This window comes from Chlamydotis macqueenii, chromosome 3, assembly GCF_036417535.1.
Source record: "Chlamydotis macqueenii isolate bChlMac1 chromosome 3, bChlMac1.mat, whole genome shotgun sequence".
Lineage (NCBI taxonomy): Eukaryota > Metazoa > Chordata > Aves > Otidiformes > Otididae > Chlamydotis > Chlamydotis macqueenii.
The window spans coordinates 12,134,089-12,158,261 of NC_141558.1; the positions used below are offsets into that span (position 1 = coordinate 12,134,089).

The 24,173-nt window shown below is 38.3% G+C and overlaps 1 protein-coding gene across 3 annotated transcripts in view; it reads right to left on the reverse strand.

The window, feature by feature from the left end:
- The window catches only part of VSNL1 (visinin like 1), a 92,076-nt gene that overhangs the window by 27,733 nt on the left and 40,170 nt on the right, over nt 1-24,173 (reverse strand). For all 3 annotated transcript variants that reach the window (XM_086743210.1, XM_086743212.1, XM_086743211.1), the window contains exon 2: nt 22,108-22,274. In XM_086743210.1, coding sequence (XP_086599336.1) covers nt 22,108-22,269 — 162 coding nt within the window. In that variant the 5' untranslated portion in view covers nt 22,270-22,274. The remainder of the gene's footprint in view (nt 1-22,107; nt 22,275-24,173) is intronic.

Here is a 24,173-nt window from a genome sequence, read left to right on the forward strand (position 1 = left end):
CTCTCTCCAAATTGCATGAATAATAGACATAGATTCAAAACTCATTAGAGGAAGACAGACAGACACAGCTCAATCACATCATCTTTATTTTCTTAAGAAAGGAGACAGCAAATATAGTCCAGACAGTTACAAACTGACAGACTAACTCTAGGACCAACCAGTGACCTCGTCCAGAAGTTCTGACACAGGACAGACCAGTGCGGCTCCCTTTGTTCAGTGTAATATGGAAGAGGCTGAGGGAGCCTGACAAAGACGCATTAACACCAAATATCAAGGGGACTTCAGTGCGAGTTTGGAAAACAAAGTTTAAATCCCCTCAAGTAGGGTAAGACTACACCTCAACCCTTCCCAGGAAGGGCCCTGGGAATCAAGAACTGAGGAGCACAACTGTCTTCAGCCCATGTCATGGGATGCAACGTTTCCTGAGGAGCAGGGCCTAACTTAAAACTCCCTCCTGGACATTTCTCATTGAAGAAATGTCTCATTGAAGAAGTAGCTCTCCCCTTAAAATATCGGCTCAAGCATCTCAGCTTGCTCTACCCATTGAGCATGCACGTAGGCACAAACCTTGCATGAATTAAAAAAAAAATAATTCCTGTTGAATCTGTCTGGTTAGGTCAATTTTACATTTTTTTGTTTAACATTTATATGATGCTGGTACACCTGGTATGTCTTGTGCATATGTGATTTGCACAAACTCTCTCCAACAGTATTTTCCTTCTCCACAGACTGTTCACGTTACTTTCTCCAAATCAGACCCCTCACAAGCAACTGGCAGCTCTTGCTTGGGAAGTGCTTCGTCTCCTTTATGCAGATTGTTAGCACCTGGATTTCACATCTGAAGCCAGAGGATAACGCAGGAACTTTTAAGACATAGCACTGAATCGTGCATCCCAGGTCCTTCTCTCTTGTCCAAAGCAGATCAACTACGCTTTACTCACAAGTTAGCACAGAGAAAAAGAGGTCAAACCCAAGCAAACCCACTGCAATAAATGGGAGCCTGACTTGCAAAATATAAGGCTTGCCATGCAGAACAGTCACTGCTTGCACAGTTTATTGATTACACACATCACATGTTGAGCCCTCCACTAGCAGCAGAACGCAACAACCACATGTTCTTGGTTGCGCAACACCGTGGAGGGATAGCTCGCTGACATCAGTAAGCCTTCTTGCCGGAAAACTGCTTTTATATACAGAAGGGAGATAGATGTCTTTTAAAGATTAAGCCAATGAGAGGAAGACATGTCCTTAATGAGTTCAAACATTGCTTCACAAGACCAGACAATTATTTATTTCTTCTTAATTTAGTGATGGGTGGTTCTCCAGAGGAATTAAAGGTTGTTTTGACAGCTGACTGAAACCAGCACAGCTTTTGGATTCTTTTTTCCTTCCAACTGTCCATTGCCAGAACTGTCCATCTGACCATGACTTCTCCCTCTATTTAGTAGACTGTTTAACCAGCAGACTGTTTTAGTTCCTATTTTACCCGTAGACTATTTTAGCAGCAGACTGCTCCTATTTTATCTGTAAGTGAAACAGCATTGCCAGCCTCACAGCACTGTTTCTTACTCCTTCAACAAACAATAGCAATTTGCAAGGACACATTGGGGTGACAGTCTGAAGAGAGCAAGAATAAAGAGTACCTGCTTCTTCTGGACCTGCCCTACCATCTCAGCTTCAAAAGCTGCTGGTTGAGGAGCGGTAACATAATCCCAGTCCCCCCGGGAGTTCCAGCTGGGGTCACTCTGAGCACAGCTGCCAGCACAACCACTGGCAAACACAACTCCCCGCTGTCAGAGCTGATGCAATATAGGCTCTGCTCTCATTCAAGATCAGTGGGATTAGAGGGTTCACTCTCTTTCCTGGTTAACCCAGGGACACAGCTCCCCCATTCTCCATTTCAACAGGGCTACTAAAAAGAACAGTGAGTGGTTACCTTGACTGATGTCGTGCAGATGTGTTTTTTATAAAATCATAGAATCATTTAGGTTGGAAAGGACCCTTAAGGTCATCGAGTCCAACCACAAACCATTAATCCATGTCCCTCAGTACCATGGCAATGTATCTTTTTTTTTTTTTTGCTGTTTTGGTTTTGTTTTACTTACAAGTCTTTTATTTGTGACCCATGATGCTATTTAGGCTTATCTTGCATTTCAAGTTCTCCCTGGGTATATTAGCTCAAATTCTTTCAGTTAAGTTAAAACACATCAGCCCAGGTGACAGCTTTAATGGAAGTGCTGGCACGAGAGGTAATCAAATTATTTAGAGGTTTATTTTTCTTCCCATGGTGCCAATGACACAAGCTCTTTATTCCAAGCACTTCAGGTTCATGTCTTCAGGCATTGCTGTTCAAGGAATTAATAAGATCCTCCTTTATGAATCATAATCCACATGAGAAAAGAAAAAAAAGTAGCCATACTCCTTGAGATATCAATTACTGCTCTGAGTAGTAAGATTTTCAAATGAGATAACCATTGTTTCTCCTTACAGCTTTAAATATATCCCCAGAAGAAAAAGACATTTATGGCTGAGAATACATTGCCCTTTAAAACAGCATTACCATATTATATTCAACAAAAATAATAAAGCCTTGTGAAATGCAGGAATCCAGAAAATCCAGTTTAAGACCCAGCATGGATATTAAAGGGAGCAGTTGCAAAGGCTGGGGTTATCAAAGGGAGACCTGTTTCCCAAAGCCCCTCTGTAGTCAACAGAGGGTGACAGGTTTCACATGGGGTCAAATCAGAGACCTTAATGAGATCCTTGCTCTGGGTGATCCTGGGGAGGAGCCCATGTCTTTTCTGTAACTGTAAAGAAATCCAGGAGACATTCATTTCTCATTTGGTAAAGGGCTTCGTCAAATTCTTTGGAAAGTCAGGTGAATAGTATCAACCAGATTACCTTTATACACATGTCCACCTACCCCTTTCGAGATCACTAAGAGGTGAGGAAGGAATGCGTGGTGTTGACTCTTCCTCAGCTAACTGTAAATACAGAAATCCCAATGGATAAATTGCAGACTTCATACTAGTGATGCTGACAAGGGAAATATAGCTAAACTGGACGTAGCTACCTGGGTGGGGAAGAAAAAAAACAACTGTGTTCAGTTAGACTGAACCATTGACTTAATCTGATTTCTTGTATGTCACTTTTTCCATGTCACTTGCCAATTTTTTTTTCCTAAAAAATACAGTGTCGTTTTATTACAGAAAGATAAACTAGTCCTAAATTTTTAAAATGATCTTACAAATTCAGTTGTTCTATTCTTGTTTTCCACAGCCCTAAAAGTGTTAGTATCATTTTTTTTCTGCATAGTATTTTGTTCTATTGTTTTTCACAGCCTAAATATTTTGCCTCAAATGTCACAACAGTTTTGTTGCCTCATTTCAACAGTTTTGTTAGTAAAACAGTGTGTACCAAAGTACAAGCAATACGTGTGAAATGCTTTGTTTTTTGTCACTCCAGTGTTAAAGAATTACATGTATACACACCATTTCCAAGCAAACCAAGGGAACTAAAGAAAGTATCAAGAATTTACTGCATAAACTGCCTGTCTAAAATGATATTTTATGATGTTCTCATCAGACTGTGTCTTGAAGTGCTGTAAAGAGTAACCATTTTGTAGGAAACTTCTCTTAAATACTTTAATAGAGACAGTTAAATGTGGTACTTGGCTTGTAGTGCTATTCTAAAGGAGGGAACGCCTTAAAGAATTATAAAATGCCTTCAAAAGCAGGGAAAAATATGAACAAAATTCAGAGGAGAATAAAGCACTTCTTCTGTTGTACATGATGAAAATTTGACATTGTCTCTGTTCAAACAGTTTGAACTTGCTCCTTTACAATGTTCTCTGTCCAACAAACATTTATCGTCCCACTATTAATGCCATGCCAACACTGCTGGAAAATTCATCTACTTGTCCAGTCACTTCAACCTGTGGCCTTCATGGTACTTCTTTCTTCACCGTACCAAGGCACAAACGTAGACCAGCTCTCCACTTCAAGCAGTGATGTTGCCTGTAACTACCTACAGTTTCGGAGCAAGCAGTATTATGTGTTCTTCCAGCACGTGCCCACTACAGGGTATTTCCTTCTCTTCAAAATCTCTTGAAATTAATCTGTGGCTACCCAAGGCTTGACAAGGGTCAGCTGGCTTTTGGGTTGTGAGTTTTAGGGCTCTTGGTATTGTTTCATTATTCATATTTATTCTTGTGGTCTGTTTTCCCCCATCTACCACCTTCTCCTTAAATGCAGACTACAAGGTCTGCAGGGTAAAGACCATCATTGTGCCTTGTGTTGGTACAACACTACCCATCATGCACCCTTAGACTGAAAGGCTAATGTTACTAACTGCAACAGCATTTATAACATCCAAACCATTTCTTAGAAACAGTCCCAACCTGTCAAGCCAAAGGCATGAGACCAAAAACATTAATAGAAAAGAAAGTCAATCAAGTCTTTGAAAAGCATTTGAGACTGACTCATTTCTTATCCAAATATAAATATATCTGTTTTTAAGAGAAGAAGCAAAACCACTGTACAAAATACTATGAATCAAACTTGGTCTATTTAGGAATACTACACGCATTCAATTAAATTTTCTTCTTGATGTTTTCCTTACTCCTTGCTTCTCATTATCTAACACTGCATGTAGACCTAACACTTCGTGCTAAGATTTGGCAAAGCAAAAACAATCTGACAACAATTTGTTTTCAAGAACAAATCACCTAAATATAGCAAACTGATTGACTCTCTAATTTTCTCTAACACATTACACTACCCCTATTTACATGTTTCTAGAATGAAACTGTATTCCTTTTATACCTCCACATTTCTACGTATTTCCAAAAACACACTCCTCACTTGTTATTTTAAGTATATTACACATCTATATTTCTATCCATCCTTTTTACAGACCTGGGATTTAAACCCAGGCTTTGGCAGGTAATTCAGCCCTGTTGCTTAGCAGCGGCTGAGACACATGTAAATGCAATAATGGAAATTCTCGCGGTTACAAAAGTGGAAAGCTCTTGCCTGCTAAAAGCGGATGTTTATAAATCGGCTGGAAGCAGAGTAAGTGGCAATATTAGATTAGAAAAATTCTTTCCAAACAAAATACAGCCTTGAATACAAAGCCAACCAGCCTGACACAACGTAAATAATAGAGAGATTGAGGTTAAAAAAGCAAGAGTCAATATTTAATTATGATTGGGTTTATGTATTGATCACACTAGTATTTTAATCATCATATGATTACCAGTAAAACAGATCACACTCCATTTCATTTAATGGGTGAAATAATGGATTCATGAAAGTCAACTGCAAAACTTTCACTGCCTTTATAGAACTGAGATTTCGTATTATCTCAGTTTTTTTCATTAAAACTTATTTTTAAAAGCACCAGTCAAAGTCTCCACATGAATCCAAAGCCAACTGCTTAGCACTCCATCTCTGCCGAAAGAAAATACCTGTTTTAATTTTATTTGACAGGTCCTTATGCTCACCGAAACATGGATTACAATTGAAGCTTCTTTATTCTATGGTGGCATCAGCAAGGAGAAACCTAAAATGGTCTCCAAACTGAAACAAATCCATTTGAGAATGACTCTAGTCAATGATGAGGACTGTCCCTTCCTACATGTGCTCAAGTATCTTCTGCATGCTGGCGTGTAGCATGCTGGAGGGCTGTGCTCATGCTCATCATTACAGACTTAAGGCTAATACTTCGCACATGTAGGATGCAATTTATCTTAGGCATCTAAATTGTCTAAGTTGAAAAGACAGCTATTAAACTTGAGAATCCCTTACAGTAAATGGAGAACAGCATTTCTATAGCATCATTTAATTTATTCCAAAAATAAATGTTTAAGATCAGATTAATTCCTTTGAGAACTCTCCTTCAGTCCATTAGCTATTAAATAAACGAAAGTGGTTTTGTATAAGGCAGAAAAAATGAATAATCCTCTGGAAATGTCTCTCTTTTTCCGTTGACTCTAGTGCAGCCTAAATGACAAACTAGCTTTTCAATGGCAAAATTAATTCCAACCCTTACATCTGTGCTGAAGCTCAATGGCAGGGATGAGGGTGACTAAATAAGCAATGATCTAGTGGAGAACGTCCTGGATTTTAACTCACAGGATCTGAGTATTACCCCTAAAGGTGGTAATAATCTCCAGAAAATTAACCTAGGTCCATTTTCACCTCTAACAGACTGATTCTTACAGTCTGTAAAGCAATCACTCTGATACCCAGATCTTATTTGTGACTCCTTTGACCTAAAGATAATTTAAAATATATTTTAGTCTACAGTGCCACATTCTTTGAGATCTAACTCCATTTGTTGTTTATACATTGCAGATTTTAAAATTGCACAAGGTTTTTTTCTTCACTGAACTCTGTTCAGCAGAAAGGAAGAAATAATAGATTTTCCTATTCCGAATATTTGACAAAAGGTTTTATTTATTTCAACTGAACAGCATTTATTTATGATTTTTTTCTCCCTTCTAAAATATGAAGATTTGTCAGCTTGTGTCACTCATTCTCTATTAATTTCTGTCAGCTGTGTCTCTGGCTCCCATGAGAACACTTCAGTTTTGTTGCAAGGCCCAGAAATATGATAATCAACAAATATTTCTAGGTCAAATCCATTGTCACAGTGTCAGCGTGTTCATGAGAAATACTGATGCAATTAAACACTGATTTGCCACTCCAACTACCAGCAAGACAGATATAAAACACAGTTTGGTTTATAGAGATGTTTTTAAATTATTCCCTTTAAGAATTTTGTGAAAGAGAATCAGCTATACTGAAGAACTAAAACAGGAAAAATGCTTAATACTTTTATGGTGTTTTGCATTTTACTGCTGTACAAACATTAACTAATTAAGCCTCACAATACCCAAGTGAGGAATGGAAGGAAGCATTATTATAGTTATATATTATAATTACACTGTCTCATTTAGAATTTCCTGGCTTGTGACTTTTAAAGTAATTATTGTAATTATCACAAAACTAATAAAAAGTCAGAAACAACCTTTTTTTTTTTTCCCCCTGCAGTATGAATGTACTCTAAGCTAAGCAAAGAAAGAGTTTACAAAGGCCTAAAAGCACACTTTTTCTTCACGTATCTCCTATTTTCCCTTTGTCCATCTGAATCCACAGGACTTGATCTTGCTTCCATCAAAGGGGAAGAAAATCTTGGCAATGACTGCAGTGGATCCTTGATTTTAATAACAATTTTAAAAAATAGTGTGTGAAGTGAGTTTATTGCTTACTTTACTATTTTCTAATAAAATATTAAGAGATTTTTATATAAAGCATTCCTATATGTTCCAAACAACCTTATGAAGTCCCTATGATAGTTTGTAATTGGGATTAATTTTTAAATTATTATGTAAAATTGTTTTACTCTCAAATACTTCTTACTAGTGTCTGGATGCCTCTTCCCAATTCTAGCCTTCTAACAGCTCTCTGGCACCCTTTAGATACAGGTAGAGAGGTTCATTCGAAGAATGGTTTCTGCCCTCTGTCTCATACATCTATCTTGTAACGAGATTATTTGCCCACTGGAGATGCCTTTGCTCTCCAGTAATAACATAGTCCCACACATTTCTCCTATAATACTGGAAGTTTCAAGGTCTATAGGGACAAAATTAATTTTATTAACTATACAGAAGTGTAATTCAACATTTGAACTTTCAATTGACTCCATCATAATAGCCAGTCACTGTAAATTCTTAGGAATTACCACAGCTGGATCAGCCTCTGGGACAAGCTTCCTTATACGGCCATAATCAACTGAAACAGAATTTGGAAAAGGATCTCAGGGATCTCAGGTAGTTTCTTTTAGCTAGGAGCTCAGCAGTTGTAATAAGTTCTTTCTTCTTTTTTAATTATGTAGTATAGACCTAACAGTACTAATGTACATACAGTGGATCCAGCAGAAGAGAAGAAAGAGAAGTATTCTAATGAACTAATGAACCCAAAATGCACATAATACTATTTTGCTGACAGCTACTGGAAAAAGAAACAAAGAAGTAAAAAGATCTGATAATATCAGGCAGGTCAGGTTAAGATTAATAGGAAGATTAATTTTCCTAACTTGCAATTCAGAAGCCAGCCAGAGCACTATTCATTCTTTTAGGTTGCCACCTACTATCTGCATACCCCGCCACGGCTGGACATCGTGCTCATCAGCTGCCTATTGGAAAAGGAAACCACCATCAAATGCCATCAACAGTGGTTTTCCATGATACAACTCCTTTTCTGCAGCAAGTTGCCAATACAATCCTTGTGCTAGCTGTAGATAGTATTTTGACTGTACTTGTCTTATGACACTAGAAAGACCATCTGGCTAAACAGATGTGGAACTCTGATTTGTTTGGCCAACGAACTGAAAAAACCCACAATGGCTTGAATGAGAGTTCCCAGGAGTGACCAGTACAGAGTGCCCAGTGCACTTCCAGATACCATATTTGTCATTTCAGAATGAGCTTGGTAACAGATTATTTGCTTGTGGAAGTTACCAAGAGAGAAGGAATTTCCATATAAAAGACAAAAAGAGGTGAACATGTTCTCATCACAAAAAAAGAAATAGTTGTAATGCCATCTGTCATTACTTTGCAAAGTATATCATGTGTTATAAAACAAGAAACTGGTAAAATGCAAGCCAAATCTAGGACTGTGCAGAACTTTGGACATGCCAAGGTGGCATTTTCTGGCCCACGAGAGGAAGGAGGGCACTTTGCTCCTTAGGGGAGAAAACTTTTGCTTTCTCATTATGTTGCATTCTGTGAATTTACCCAGTGATAGCAAGAATTGAAGCCCTAATAAAATAAATGAGTTTTAAAAATTCAAAAAGTGCATTTTTAGTCCATCGTGTATTACACTAAAGAACTATTCTCACTTTGGTCAAACTCTTACCTCCCACCATAATGCTTCTACTTCACTATACATGTGACTTGTGCACTGTTCCAGCTCCCTTTTGTTATACAGCAAATGATCTACACAGTAACTAGGGATTGCCTTTCTTCTAAAGAGATTTGTTTCCCCTTGCTGTTCTTTTGGCTCCAAGACATCTTGTCTGAACAATAACATGACTGCAGCTGTCCACTGACCCAGCTGTTACACCAGCATGCTGCTAATAAAACCTGGGAGAGACTTCTTCAACCAGCAAGCTACGTGAACTCACTCACACCACACATATACAGGACTTACACGGAATTTTTGTATCATTCCAGGCTTTCACTCTACACGAAAGAAAAAGGGAAAAGGTAAAAAGTGTTCTTGCCCACTGGCGCACTTCACAGTGACATGGGCCATCCCACAGAAACCAGCGGTCCTCTCAGGACCATGTACTGGCTTTCATAGCATTGTATGTAGAACAATGTTTCTATGAATCTGGAAACTTAAATATAGCTCAAAGTATTCTGGCAATATGTAAAATGTATGAGCCCAGAACAGATGAGAGCAAAGCTGATTGAGATGAACAATCACATAGAAATAAAGAACACTGGGTACACGTATAGAAAATGGAAACAAATAACTGAAAACTGCCTGAGGGCAAGTACTATTGGCGATACTGTTTTCATAGAGATTAACTGTTCTGGAACACTTTTCCCATGTGTAAAGCACAACATAGTTTTTATTCTGATAGGTTGATTTGGCAGCCTGTATTGCTAGCAAAAACTATTTATTGTGCCTGTGTAGGAAAAATTCCACCCTCATACAGCCAGAACGCAGCTCTTATCTCACACTGACAATCGCCCACTGGATAGAGCTCAAGAGTTAATTTCCCACTGACCGTCCACATCTATGGGAGGCCTATTAGAAGTTTGTGTGCCAGATTAATCATTTTCAGAAGTCTTTAATAAGTTTGGCTATGTGATGATGTAATTTTTATACTGAATGTGTTAAATTCTGCCTTTGGAAACAGATTTTATTTCTTTGGTGAAATGTAATTATTCTTACAGAAAAAGAGGTAACAAAGAGGTACGTCACTTTAAAAGAAATTGCTGAATACAAAGATTTCTTCTTATTTCCACCATTTACCTTCTGTTAGCATTACTTTTTTACTCAGCTTTATTGCCCTGGACCTGCAGTTATTTTCTATATAAGCAACCTAATTTTCTGAGAGTGAAAAATAGTTTCCTTACATGTTCTTTTTGAACATGTGCTCTCTTTCATGATCTTTCATGTTTCAAGGATACCCCAGGGTAGCAGACACACATAAACTGTCCTTGTTCTCCCTGTTCTTGGCTGTACATGAGAAGAACCCCATAATTTATGTCTCTGTGAAAATAACATCAGGTCCATTAAACACCATTTTCCTGCTATACCAAAAGAAGTCCAGGGGAAAAGAATCTTAAAAATAAATGAGTGGATAGACTAACACACCATAGGGGCTGGTCTGCAGCACAGAGCTTGCAATTCTAACGCAAGGCTGCTAATTTGTTTGGCTTCCCTTGTCATATACAGTGTTTAACTGTGGCAAGAACTAATTGATAGATAAATAATTGCTTCTTGAGGCCAAGATTAATATAGCACCCTTACAATTAAATACGACTATTACTATTATAAACTCCCATTTTCAGAATCCTATTTCATATAACAGCATTTCTTCCAACTCAAAAAAAAAAAAGACATTATATAAGCTTTAAGGAACTGTTCTAGACTTTAATCACAGTTTTCTTGATGACTTTTTAAGAACTACCATATACTGGAACTCAGAAAATTTACCTTTCTCAGGCCAAGTGTTATCTGAAGTATTACTTTTCTTTAAAAAAAAAAAAAAAACCAAGCAATTAAACCACAAATTCCATGATTCCATGTATGGACATTATATTTTTAAAAAGTCAAATTACTTTCTAAATGAAGTATTAAGGCATCCCTTGTTCTGCACAAATAAACAACAGAAGAGATAAGAAGAAAATTATGTGTTTCATACCATTATTGTGAAGCTGATGCTCAGCTGTACCTTTCTGTGGCTTTAGATATGCATGAAATGGTATGACTTTATTCTTCCAAGAAAAGTTTTGGATTTGCTCACCACTCAGCAACTGTGAACTCAGAGCAGTGGATTACCACCTAAGTGACTTGTCCTAATCAAGAGACTGGGAGAAGTTTAACGTGTGTCTATGATGTTTGCACCAAGTTTACCAACCCACATGTAATATAACTCGATGTGCTGAAGATGCTTTATACTGAAATGGAGAAATTGGACCCTGGGGAAAAGATGGCTTATGAACACATCACCAAATACTGATTTGCCTGTAGCTCCAAGCCTTCAGTCTCTTGTGTTTTACTCCTGAATGAAGTTAGGAGTGCTAGTGGAGTACAGAGGACAGCACCCAACATGCCACAGTGACACCAGCATCTGTGAGGGGGAAGGCGGAAGGAACAACTGCCTCCTCTCTGGCCAGGGCTAAGGCATGTGTGCATGGAGACTCTGAAGGGAACTGAGGACATCTGCATTTCACCGGGACCACATCCAAAGAGCATCACCTTCCCGCTACCCGTGGTTAGCAGCTGGCTGAAATAGCAGCTGGCTGGAGTTTATTCTGGTGAAAACAGATCCATACTAGGAGGGAGGAGATCTCCTGAAGTCAACTGCTGGCTCTACCTGTAGTATCCTGTGAGGCTTTCACAGCACAATTTCTTGTTTTAATTGGTCCATTCTTAAACAACTCATAATTTCAGTTACATGCTTTAATTACCTAATTATCTGCACTGACACATATTATAAAATTAGGCACTGTAATTGCTACATTAATAAACACCAACACAATTAAAAGTGTTTCTAGTATGAAAAAGGTATTTTAGAAGAGGGACACAGATCTAGTCAATATGGACACAAGCAGCAGTGTTAGCTGGAGCCTGCAAACATGAAAGCAAATTCAAGGCTTGCTGCTTTTAATCAGTGTATTTGGTATTAGCACTAGGGGTAGGAGTCACATAGCCAAAACTGATGTAGCTTGGAATAGAGCTTTAACCATCTCCCAGCCTGACCGGTTTGACAGGGAGGAGCAAATTAGTGAATATCTTTCACAGAAAGCTGTGAAAAGTCATGCATATGCATACAGGTGTGTAATTTCCTAGTAGGGGACAACAGTAATTCTAGTGTATATCCTTCCAAGTGAAAAAGGACACAGGCCTCTAGAAATAACTTTGTAATTGCATATACTTCCATTGAAAGCTGCTGCCAAAGGCCATGTAAAATCTTATTTCAATCAATGACCTAAGAATTTTTTGTTCCTTTTTTTTAAAATGCCTTTATTAAGATGGAAATAATCCCCAATTGACTTTGACATTCACTTTGAGGTGAACTGTAGTGTTGATTTATGTTGATTTCAGCAGAGAAACTGCTTATACTGCTGTTTCTCTGAACTGCAGGGAGATTTTATTTAAAGCTGTGTATGCAGTTCTGGGCTGTCCATCCAACCGGAGAGCCAAACTTCACAACTTCTCATACAGGTGGATTTCACACCAACCTCTTCTGAGAATGCTTCATATCTATTTCAGCAAGATGGCAAAATCTCCTCTAGCCTGAATTTTCTTGTGCTGATTACTTTATCTTCCAAAGCACATGTTTTTCCCATTTTGTTTTGTTTGTGATTGAATATAAAATTAAGATAGCTAGCTAATTCTCATGCCAAGTAGCAGTAAGTCATCTCAATTCAGCAATCAATAGGTTCATCGGTACAAACAGCCTATTCCTATGAGCCTTAATTAAACATGAAAAGATGGAAATTTACTCTCATTGAAGAAAAATAAAGTTGATGTCCCAAGGTACTGGAAACGTTCAGCCTATGATTAGTAGAAACCTGACTGGAATCCCAACTAATGTCTATATGATCATAAAAACTCCACTTACCTTGGCAACTAAGCAAGCTCCCAAATATCACTCCATACCACAGAACCCTGTAAAAAAACCCTGATGTTTCATCACCTGCATCACTACAGCTACCCACAGCAGTGTGCATGGCAGTGGGAACAGTGATTTGCCCTCTCCAAGTACCACAAGCAGATGGAGTAGGCTGAGACAAAATGCACGGCTGCAAGAGCCATGGTCCAGACTAATCAGACCCCTTTAATTTTTGGAGTATTCATACCCAGCTACAGTGATTCACAACGGTTCATCTGGGAAGCTCTGGAAGTACATATCACTAAGGTAATTTAATTTTCGGAAGGACTGATGAGTTCCCTGGGAGGAGAGGGGCAGGTGAAGCTGAGGCACGGAGTCAGAGACATCGCATCAGGGTGAAGGGGCTCAGCTCAGAGCACCAAGTTCCCATGCGTACCTTACGAAACAAGAACTCTGTTTTCAGCCCCAAGCCTTGTGTACAAGTGAGATATTCGAAGTAGACTTTGATACTAGAGGAAAACACTTCTATGTTTTAAAACAAAATAGTTTATATCATATTAGTTTATTGCTGTGCTGAAATGAGTGGTTTGAAAGGGTCGTTCAGGAATTCTGTAAAACCAAACAGCTTTTAAAATATTTTTTATATTTTAAACAAACAGAAATGTTTACAGTTCAAGAAATGTGACAAGCTAAAGTCCCTGAAAGACCTTCGTTCACTTTGTCTCAAGTAACAAAACACATACTTACTAGCATTCAGAACAAGTTTTAGGATGATCCAGTTTTCAAAATCAAAGTTACTGAAGACCTAAAATACAGGTTTGCAATAAGACATGGCCACAGCAGATCACAGTGTAGATCTAGAGAAGACATTTGATTAAAGTCTGTCCAGAAGAGCTATACTAGTGTGTATGTATGAAGTCAAAAAAACCTCATCTCACACCATTCTGTAGGGAAAAAAATCTCATTCCGAAGAAATAAAGTAAGAGACACTTACATTTGGACCCTTGAAATAATTTCAACCCTGACCTTGCCAAAGACATCAAGCAAGTGATTAGAACTTTTTATATCTCACCTATCCATACATAATAAAGAGACTTTATATGTTCCATTCATGGTTATTTTATTTAGATTGCAAGAGAAAGGAATATCTCTGAAAAAAAGTAGTCAGTATCACCACTCCCTCTCTCCACTGAACATCCTCAAGGGTTTTCTCTGGTTTCATGAACACCCTTCCTTTGATGAGAAGGAAAGCACTGAGGTGGCATGAAAGGAGGGAGGTGGTATGAAAAGAGCTGGGAGATAGGAAGTTTCAGAAGGAAAGAAGCGCCAAACACTTGACTTTTGCAACAGGTTGGGTAAAGATTATGAACCATTATCAATCAATGACTGCTCTGAGGACTACGTAACAATGGTAAAATAAGTAGTTACAAGACGTAGTAGACCTGAACACCATAACAGCTATGAGACTTGGCTCTGACAATTTTGTTTATTTTTTTTTTCTTTCAGGTCTTTGATACTTTGTATTAACAATGGCTCTGTCTATCCAAGTTGCACCACTCCTTCTGTATTACACTTCAGGGAAATCATAACCATATTCATGAATTCAGTGTTTTGCTACAGAAATAATTGCAGTATCCCAAATTCATCGTTTTGATTTCTCTGAAGAATTCAAAACAGAGTAAAGGTGAGCTGTAAAGGAACAAGGTCTCTTACAAAAATGCATGACAGTTTTTGGAACCGGTGAGCTTCCTTCAAAATAAGAGATGAAGTAAAAGTAATTTGCATGTTATTGTTGGAAAATTTACCCAGTCTGGATTCTTTTATCCTAATTGGAAAGCACGGCATGCATGTACATGGTAAGATCTTTAAGCATTCCAGGCTGTATCATCTTACCCTGGCCAGACATATTCTCTTCAATGCTTTGGACTTGATGTTAGTTTAGAGTGCCTCCAGGAACCACATCTAACCACAGAGTTACACTATTCAATACTTAGTAATAATCAGAGGTTTTGACTAAACCTTCAAATCCCCACACATCTGCTGACTCTGTAAGCCCTGGAGATGCCTTTGGACAGTCGGACTGCTTTATGGATTCCTGTGACCATCGTTCCTGCCTCTCACAGAGAGGGTGTCAGCATATATTACTGAATTGTTCAAGCACCAGGAAGATTCATCCCACAAGCCTGGACACTCCACAAGCTGCTATTTGGAGCAATTAAGATTTAGCTATTTAGATTTCATCTCTTAGAATTGTCCAACTTCCTGATTTTCTAGATTTAGAGTCTCCAGAGATTGTCTGGAGGATATGGGCCATTATGTGAGCTGGAACAGAAGCAAAGAAAAGTATATTTTAGCCTTTGAAATTAGCCACTACCTATAATGCTGCAAAAAGAACAGGACTTGTCCTTCTTTGCCTCTAAAACTGTTTTTGTAATAATTTCAGAACCTTTACTCTCACCATTCATCCACATAGACTTCAGTTTTTCAGTAACTGCTGCCTTTAAATGACAGCTAACAATGCGTATGTTCTTTACATGTGATAAGAGAAGCTCTCCAGACTTTGGATCCAGCTTGTAGGACTGGATGTTAATGGAGCTTGCACCAGACTTCACAGGACTTGGGTCTCACAATGATAAACAATTTCAAGAGCAGCTCTAAGTGCTTAAATGAGGAACAGGAATGAAAATTCCCATTAGATTCAGTGAGATTAGTATTTCCATCTAAACTGACTCCATTCTATATTTTTAAAGGCTCTTAGTATCCAGTGTTGTGATTTACAGCTGTATTTTCAGAACAGTTCGGTACCCAGCGTGCTGGTCCTCTTCTGAAAATTACTGTTTCCATTTTACTTTGCAGGTTAAATGAGAATCCATGTTTATTTACTGTATTTTATTTTTCAATATGGTTGCTGATCTTTAAAGCTCTGTTTACTAAAACCAGATTTTAAAAGATGTTCTGTAAAATGATATTAAGTCCAGAATTATTTTTCCTGGGATCAGCGCAAAGACAGAAATGCAGCAGAAGAGCATGTTACCAGAATCCTCCCTTCCTCTGAAACATTCAAAGTTAGCTTCAAAGTTAACATTGCCTTCAGGGTTTGTTTGATTTTGGTTTTATATGTAAGAAGCATTTTGGCCCTTTGTTTTAAAATTCATGCAGCACAATCTCAGCTTCTGTTTGAAACATGTAATAAGCCTTTTATGTGGTTTTCTAGTAGACCTGCATTTTGGCACAGCACCTGCCTATTCATGTTTATAAGGAGAAGGAGGAGGAGGAATAATGTCAAAAGCAGTTTTGCATGGAAAACATCCAGGCAACAAGACTATGCCTTTTTTTTTTAACCAAGTCCTGTAGGTAAAGCAACTGTGATCTCTTTTGTTTTTAAAGTTATCACAACCTAATTTTAATACAGCTTTGGAGCACTAAACATATACTTCATCCTGAAAAGCACTCCCCTGTGACAATGCTGGACCATAAATGCATTTGCTTTTCAACATACTGCCTCTTGGATTCTCCTATATTCATTTTTCTTTCACAGGAACTTTCACTTCACTTCTGGTGAAAGGTATTTTACTCTTTAGGAGTATTTGTTTCTAATGATTTTACTTTAATTGTCTCAAATGTGCAGATTTGTATTAAGTGCTTAAGGAATGCATTAAGAATCTTTACTTCGTAGATTGTTCTACAAACCTCCCCAACGCAGAACTTCCACTGATGCCAATAATGTTACTGCTATTTCTTTCTAGCCTCTACTTGCCTATCTACATATGCGCTGCTTCTTATAGAGCCACTGTGTAATGTCCCCGGATCAGAGCTGTTAGTTGCTTTACTTGTTTGCATTCATTACTATTTCTAATTGTCTCTAACACCGCAATAATAGTTTTATTCTTCTGTATAGGTTTTAAAAATTCAGTAACACAGCAGTGCCATTAACCTGTTTAAGGATTTTCTAGTGTCATGCTTATAAAGAAATACATATGATGTTTTCTCTGTTGCAGTTAAATTTAGGTGGTGCATCCAACAAACACACTGTCATATTGGCCAGGAAGACTGCTAGCACTCCAGATGTGATCTTATAGAATCATAGAATGGTTTGGGTTGGAAGGGATCTTTAAAGGTTGTCTAGTCCAACCCCCCTGCAAGGACCAGGGACATCTCCAACCAGATCAGGTTGCTTAGAGCCCCGTTCAACCTGGCCTTGAACGTTTCCAGGGATGGGGCATCAACCACCTCTCTGGGAAACTTGTTCCAGTGTTCTACCACCCTCATTGGTACATGAGGTACCACCCTCATCTTCTGGAAGGCAGCAACAGCCCGGGCTAAAATCATTGTATGAGTAGATTTTTTATAATCTGCGTGATTTCAAAACATGCTGTAGTTCTTTAGCAATACAGGAATGGTATAATATACCTAAATATATTCATTATATTAGGTATAATATACCTAACATTGGTATAATATACTTGAAAAGTACTCCTACTGTGGGGAGAACTTAAGTGGCCAAACTGGGCTTGTAAGACCAGCACACTTCTTCCAGTTAAAAGAGATGATCCCAGGAAAATCAGTGTCTGTCAGTGCAACTGCATCTTTGTTAGGGCCATCTGCAAACACAGCTGTGCCTTTCCAAAATCCCACTTCTTCACAGCCACTGAAAGCCTGAAATGCAGCTCTAATCTAACATTCTGAGGAGCTCTGTGCCATCATTAGAAAGATGCTGGTCTTGTCTTGAAAATCTGGATAGAGAAAAAGAGGCTGCAAATATACACACTTAAATTTCAACAGATTTTTGAGATTCTTTTGTTCTATACATATTAAATGAAAGACTGGAAATCAATTCCCTTCAAGGCAGGAAATGTGAGATAGAAGACAAAAATACGACAAACCATTTGATGATAATTATCAAAGAGCATTACTATATTTTTTTCATTTAAACGTTATCTATAAAACCCCAAAACATAGCTAAATAGTAGATATGCAACAAAGTCACAAAGTAAATGACTTTATTTAATGCTCACACTGTATGACGATCACTCCCAACCCTACCCTTCCAGTTAAAGGACCATTGGTGCTTGTTTCTGTTCTTAATCCAGAGAATATGCTTCTCATGTTCAGTGACCCAGTTCCAAGAAGTATCACAATATAGAAGCCTATTTTCCACTTAATAAACATGCATAATTCCTGTGAACGTTAGCACTGATTATGCACACTTACACACTCTAGGGAATAATCATCTAAACCCAGTGAATTCAAAAGATCTGATGGAAAATGTATTTGGCCCTCTAGACTGCAAGAAACCCTAAAGAATGATAGGAACAGTCCAGAATGTTTTATCGGCAGATTTTATTTTAATGACACTTTTGCATATTAATTCCTTCAGCTCTGTGCCCACAATGCTAATGATGTTCCATATAAGAGAAAAGAATTAAGGACTTTTTAGGATAGAAAAAAGGAAAATGAATAAAGCAAGCAAGGATTAGGCTTAATAGTTAGGACATTCTCTTTGAAGATGGAAACTGCAGGTTCCAGTCTGTCCAATGCCACTTACCACTACTTCCTGCGGAAAAAGAGGTTAATTGGGATATTGCCAGCAGCCCGGAAGGGCACATCTCACCACAGGTAGAGCAACGAGAGGGTGAGCAGTGGGGATTCAAACTCTTTACAGGAACATGATAATTGATTCAGAGTTTCCTACAGCTTGATGAGTACTTAAACCAATGTGGTAAGGACGAGACATTCACATTATCTTTGCTACTTAAGTGAGAAAGAAAAAGGATTCCAGTCACTTGATTTTCCTTTGACTTCTAACGTCCTAGATAGTTCTCTGCAGGAGAGGTTTGAAAGATGCAACTCCCATATGAAAACAGATGCATATGCCCTGGAGAAATGTAGAATCTAATATGAATTCCCATCCTGAGCATACCTTGTGGTTTTGCATTGGCACATTTGTTTACAACACGCTGGCTTGATTTTTAGCTTTCTCAGAACTGAATCCACAAATTTCTGCCCCTCTCAAGCTCTGTGCAGACTGTCAGGGCAGCTAACTTGATGTTTCAGCAGTTAGCTCTCTTTGCGGCTCTGGGCTTATAGTATATAAACAATTCTTCAGTAAACTATTTCAAAAACTGCTGAAGCATTCACCTTATTGAGCAACACAGAGGGAAACATGAGCCCTAATAGCTTGCCACAAATTCTGGATCCCAATAAGCATCTACCCACCCAAAACCGTACCAGAAGCTCTAGGGAACCTGTCAGATTGCAGACAATGCTAAACATGCACCACTATAAAGCGTATTTCTGCCTATTAGCTGTTTATTTAAAAGAGGTGTTCTTGACTAAATATTTTTATAGACACTTCCACTAAAAGTGCTGCGAATAATTTTTCTGTAGAGTCCATTTGTATAACTGCTATTTATTTTAAGCACTGCATGATTTGTATTCATAATGGAAATTTCAATAGCAAAGGCTTCCAAGCCAAGCTACAGTAATTCCCCCTTTAGTCAATACAGTCTACATCTACACCAGTAAGCAGCACAGTACAATTGATGCCAATACGTAGAGTGGAAGATTTAGTGCTCAGGACACGACATCCCTATCACACATATTCTGGATGTTTTACTTCAGAACAACTCCAGCTTATTAGCAGGCATTAGTTACAGTAATATATTAGGTGTGAACCCAGGACACATCTTCTAGTTAAATTTCACCCCCAAAAATGCAGTTTCTGTGCTCCAAGATTGTGCATCCCACTGTAATTATGATGGAAGAGCAGAAGTGGAGATAATAAGGAAATTCACCTTAAAATAATGCTCCAAATATAACACAAAATGTTTCTACTCCTGAAGTTCAGGATATTTTCTGTTGTGTGTGAGTAAAAGAAAACAAGAGCTTTCTTTGCATCTTAGTCAGGTGACCAACACCCTTTTATCAATCACAGGAAAAGTGCACCACAGAACTCTCCTGAACAAAGAAACCGTGTCATCTTAAGAAAAAGTAAATCTGAATTGAAGGCACATCTTGTATTTCTTTTCCAAATATATTTATTTATGGTAATCTTCTTCGATAAAATCCAGTTCAGTCCAACAGATAAAATGTCATCCCTCCCAACTCTAAGTTCACGCAGAGGAATTAATAATCAATACACCCTTCACGCATTTGCACCCTGAATATGCATTAAAGGAACTGGAATACTGTTAATGTCATCATAACGGTTTGGGTCTCCTGCTGGTGGCTCCTCCTGGAAAGATCATATCTGGGGTTTTGTCTGCAGCCAGCAGCCGGGGTGAGCAGAACGTCCTACACAGGAGAAGTCGCCACCACTGACAGCACTCAGACTATTAGCTTCTCAGAGAGCCCAGGGCCATGATTTTACAAGCATTTCTGTGACAGGAGAAGCAAAGCTCTGGATTTACTACAGCTAATTGTATTTCTCCTCTGCAAAATTAGTATTTTGCCCTATATATAGACATTATATATAGAAAGACAATAAAATAGACTAAATACATGACAGTACCATTACAGAGCAGATCCCAAAACCCATAACCCATACCAAAGCAAGGGAGACAATCTTATTTGATGTGCATATCTAAAAATATATGGGGCCTTAAAAATAAAAGCCAGACATTGCAGCTTAGTAAGACTACAGAGCTGTCTCCAAATTTCAACAGCAAAATACTGCTGTGCTCTTCACATTGCACTCCCATTTTTGTATACATGATACTGAATTTACTCTCTGATATTTCTTCATGAGTAAAGTATATTATGAAATATCTGCGAGTACTTCAAACACTGCTTTGAAGGAAGTCCTAACAGCTTTGAACTATTGTCAGAAAATATCTTCCCCACAACACACAAAATAATAATAAAAAAATTAATCCCTTTATTGTAATGTGTCAAAAAGAAAATAATGATTTATAAAGAGTTAAGCACTTCACATACTTTATTTGGAGCCCATATTTTGTAAAGACCACTTACTTGCCTCAGAAACACGCAAGAGAAATGATTAGATGTCTGATCTTGGTAGATGGGCACCGAGTACTATTTAAAATGGAAGCTATACATTATCTGTCAATAACAAGCACAATACCTGAGGCAGTAAAAATTCTTTCATCTGAAAATAACAGTTATTACAAAATCAGTCGTTTCTGAAGAAAAGGATTGTGAGGCAACATCTTGAGCCATAAATACTAAAATATGAAGACAGAAGCTTATTTATGTGAGCTGGAGTTAGCAGTTTTTGTTAGACCATTCATTAGACTGAAAGAGGGGCTACATAATAATTTGCGGAGTGATCTGGTTCAAGGCTGAATAAATTCAGGAAAGGACTGTAGCACGCATTTAAGGGAAATGACAGACAGTCCCACTTGTCTGGAGAAGTCAGTGAGCTCAGTATTAACTACTTGCATTTGAAAGGCTTTTTTATTTTTATTCAGCCTCACGTTGTATTTTTGAACTGTTCTGATCCTACTGTTCATCAACACCATCCAATATTTTTCCTAATTAAAATTACTTTGAAGCCTCTGACCTTTAGACAGACACTCGATTCTGAATTAAAATATAATTATCTTTATAACATGAATACACTTCTTATGCTGCCCCCATGCTCTTCTTGTTACAGAATAAATGCATAATAAATGTAAGGAAAAGTCTACATTGAACTTGATAAAATAATGAAAAATAAGAAGAAAATAAACCAAGCAGCCTGGTTTTCCTTTCCTATATAACGAGAGCAAAGAGACAGTAGGGAAAAAGGAAGACAGTACTTAAAATTTAGAGAAAGAAATCCTTTGTGCACAGTGCGTAATTTATCCACAGGACATAGAGCCATGAAACTTCACCACTTTTGTTGAAAGCAAAAGAAGGACAGTCTTTTATATAAGCAGGTCCAGCAATCACAGGGTTTATATTCCAGTGGTACTATACGGGTACAGCGTGGTTTATTGAACAGGACCACAACCACTCTTTGAAGGTGAAAGAGGGCTACAAATTACATAATGCGGAGAGTATATATTCCTTGTGAGTCAATCACAGGGTTTTTTCTAAACTTTTGGTTCAGGTCACTCTAGCTATACGAATCACTGGCACGATGAGGGCTGCACTTGTCATTTATCTTCCTGTATTCACCATTGCTTCTCCTAGCAAAGGCATTCCTTAGTCTAAATGAATGGCAGCTCTTGACTGCATGTTTGCTTTATGTTACTTTGCAACCTTTCCTACGGCCATATAATGGGAAATTAATAAATAACTTACTTTTACGTAGAGCTGCTGAAACTCTTCAAGGTTCAGTCTACCACTTGGACAGTCCTTTAGAAATCCTTTGTACCATTGTTTTAGCTCGTGTTCATTGAACTCCGTGCTCTTCACCAGATCCTCCATCACCTCAGGAGCCAGCTTGCTATTCTGTTTCCCCATTATGCCTTAAGAAGAAATAAATTAATACAATTAACCAAGTTGCTGTGAACATTTTGTACTGGAATTAACGACAAAGCTCGAATGCATCACTTGTTTTGTACTCACTGCTGCTTTTAGCCAAACGCAACTCCATGGATTCGCTAGTGAACAAGAACCTAAGCTATGCTTGAATATTAGAGGCTGAAAATTGTGCAAAAGACAACACGCTTCTTTCAGTTAGCAGTCTTAAGGCCTGGAGACAGACTGCTCATTTGCCTTCAGATTAGGTAATTTCTAGCTTTTCTTTACACTAAGGCTGAAAAAGATGACATCACCTTTTCTTTGAATTTAACAAAAAATTTCCGCAGATTCAGGAATGTCCACAGAATTCCTTTTTATGTTGGTCTTGAAAATCTTTTCTGAGATGACACTCATGTTAGCAGCTACTCCTCACAGGTACAAGGCTGTGGTCAGACAGACTTGTAATGGCACAGCACTAGATGATCCACTGGGAGGGAGCAATGTGCGAGTCCACACACTTGGTCTCAAAAAATGATGAAACCAAACTGGAAATATAAGTATATGTACATATTTGCTGTATAGTTGATACACAATAGATGGTTTATATTTCATCACTGTTAACTCTGGAGAGATCCACTACAATTGTTATATATATTTTGTATACACACTTATAAATATTAAACATAAAACACACAGAAACACAAAATATGCATGTGTGTAGAGATAAACACGGTAATTTTAGTACTATTCATGTTGGCCCTTGAGATATTTCCAGGTCCTTTGACCTTTGACCAAACAAGTCCTTTCATGTATTTTTGAGAAACCCTTTTCCTTAACTTTTTCCCATTCTACTACAGTTTGTTTCACGACAGGAGATGTCTTTCAGTTATTTTTTAATCAGACGACAAACAGTACTTAAGTTGTCCTGTACAGAACCACAAAGCCATGAATAATTTCTTTCCTGAGCCTAGCTTAGCATTTCCACTTTTATCTCCCAGTACAGCATCTACCGCTAACGACAGCACCGCATTGAACGCATTGATTTCTAGTCCATATTACCACCCATTCCTGATATTGATCTATTGCGTTTGACATCTTCTCCTATCTCAAAGGAGAAGTTCTTTTCTCCTTAGAAGGACATACTTTCCACTGCTTCAATGAATCAATATATTTTTTAACTTCTTTTATCAGAACCTTCCTTGAGCAGACGCAAAGTTAACCATTCCTCCTAGTCTATGTGTAGCCAACACATCCTCCACTGCCATACTAGCAGTGGCACCAGGCCTCTTCCTGAAACATCTCATGGTCCCTCTCCCCTTTGGCCATGGTTCTCCTCGGTATGCCCTCACTCCCTTCCCCAACCTTCAGCCCACCAGAAAAAACGAGGGCTGCCAGCAAACTCTTTTGCCACGACAGCACACAACTTGGCCGCACAAACACCCCTGACACTGAGAAGAAAGGTGTCTTTCGTGAAAGCATTCGGTTAGTACAAAGTTGGGGAATTCTGTCATCAGAAAGTACAAAATGCTCAACCCATTGGGCTAGAAACTCCATCCAGAAATGCTTCAACACCTTCAGGACACAGCTGTTAAGACAAGTGCATTGTGCTGTGTACAGATGTAACTGGACGTGGAAGTGGCCCACCATTTCTTCAGGTGCTTCCAGCAAGCAGATTCTCCTTCCCCAGACTCTGCACATCCCTCCTCTACCAACACTGCAAGATGTCACAGGGCTTTCTTGCTTTAGGCCCTGCATCTTCTCTGAACTACAAGAACCAGCTGCAAGGACTCATACATCTGTTAATCAAGGGCAGCACACTGCTTTACCATCCACAGCACAAGCTCCCATCCACACGTTTTGGTAAACTTAGTGCAAATATGAGAGAGTTCAACCTTTCACATTAA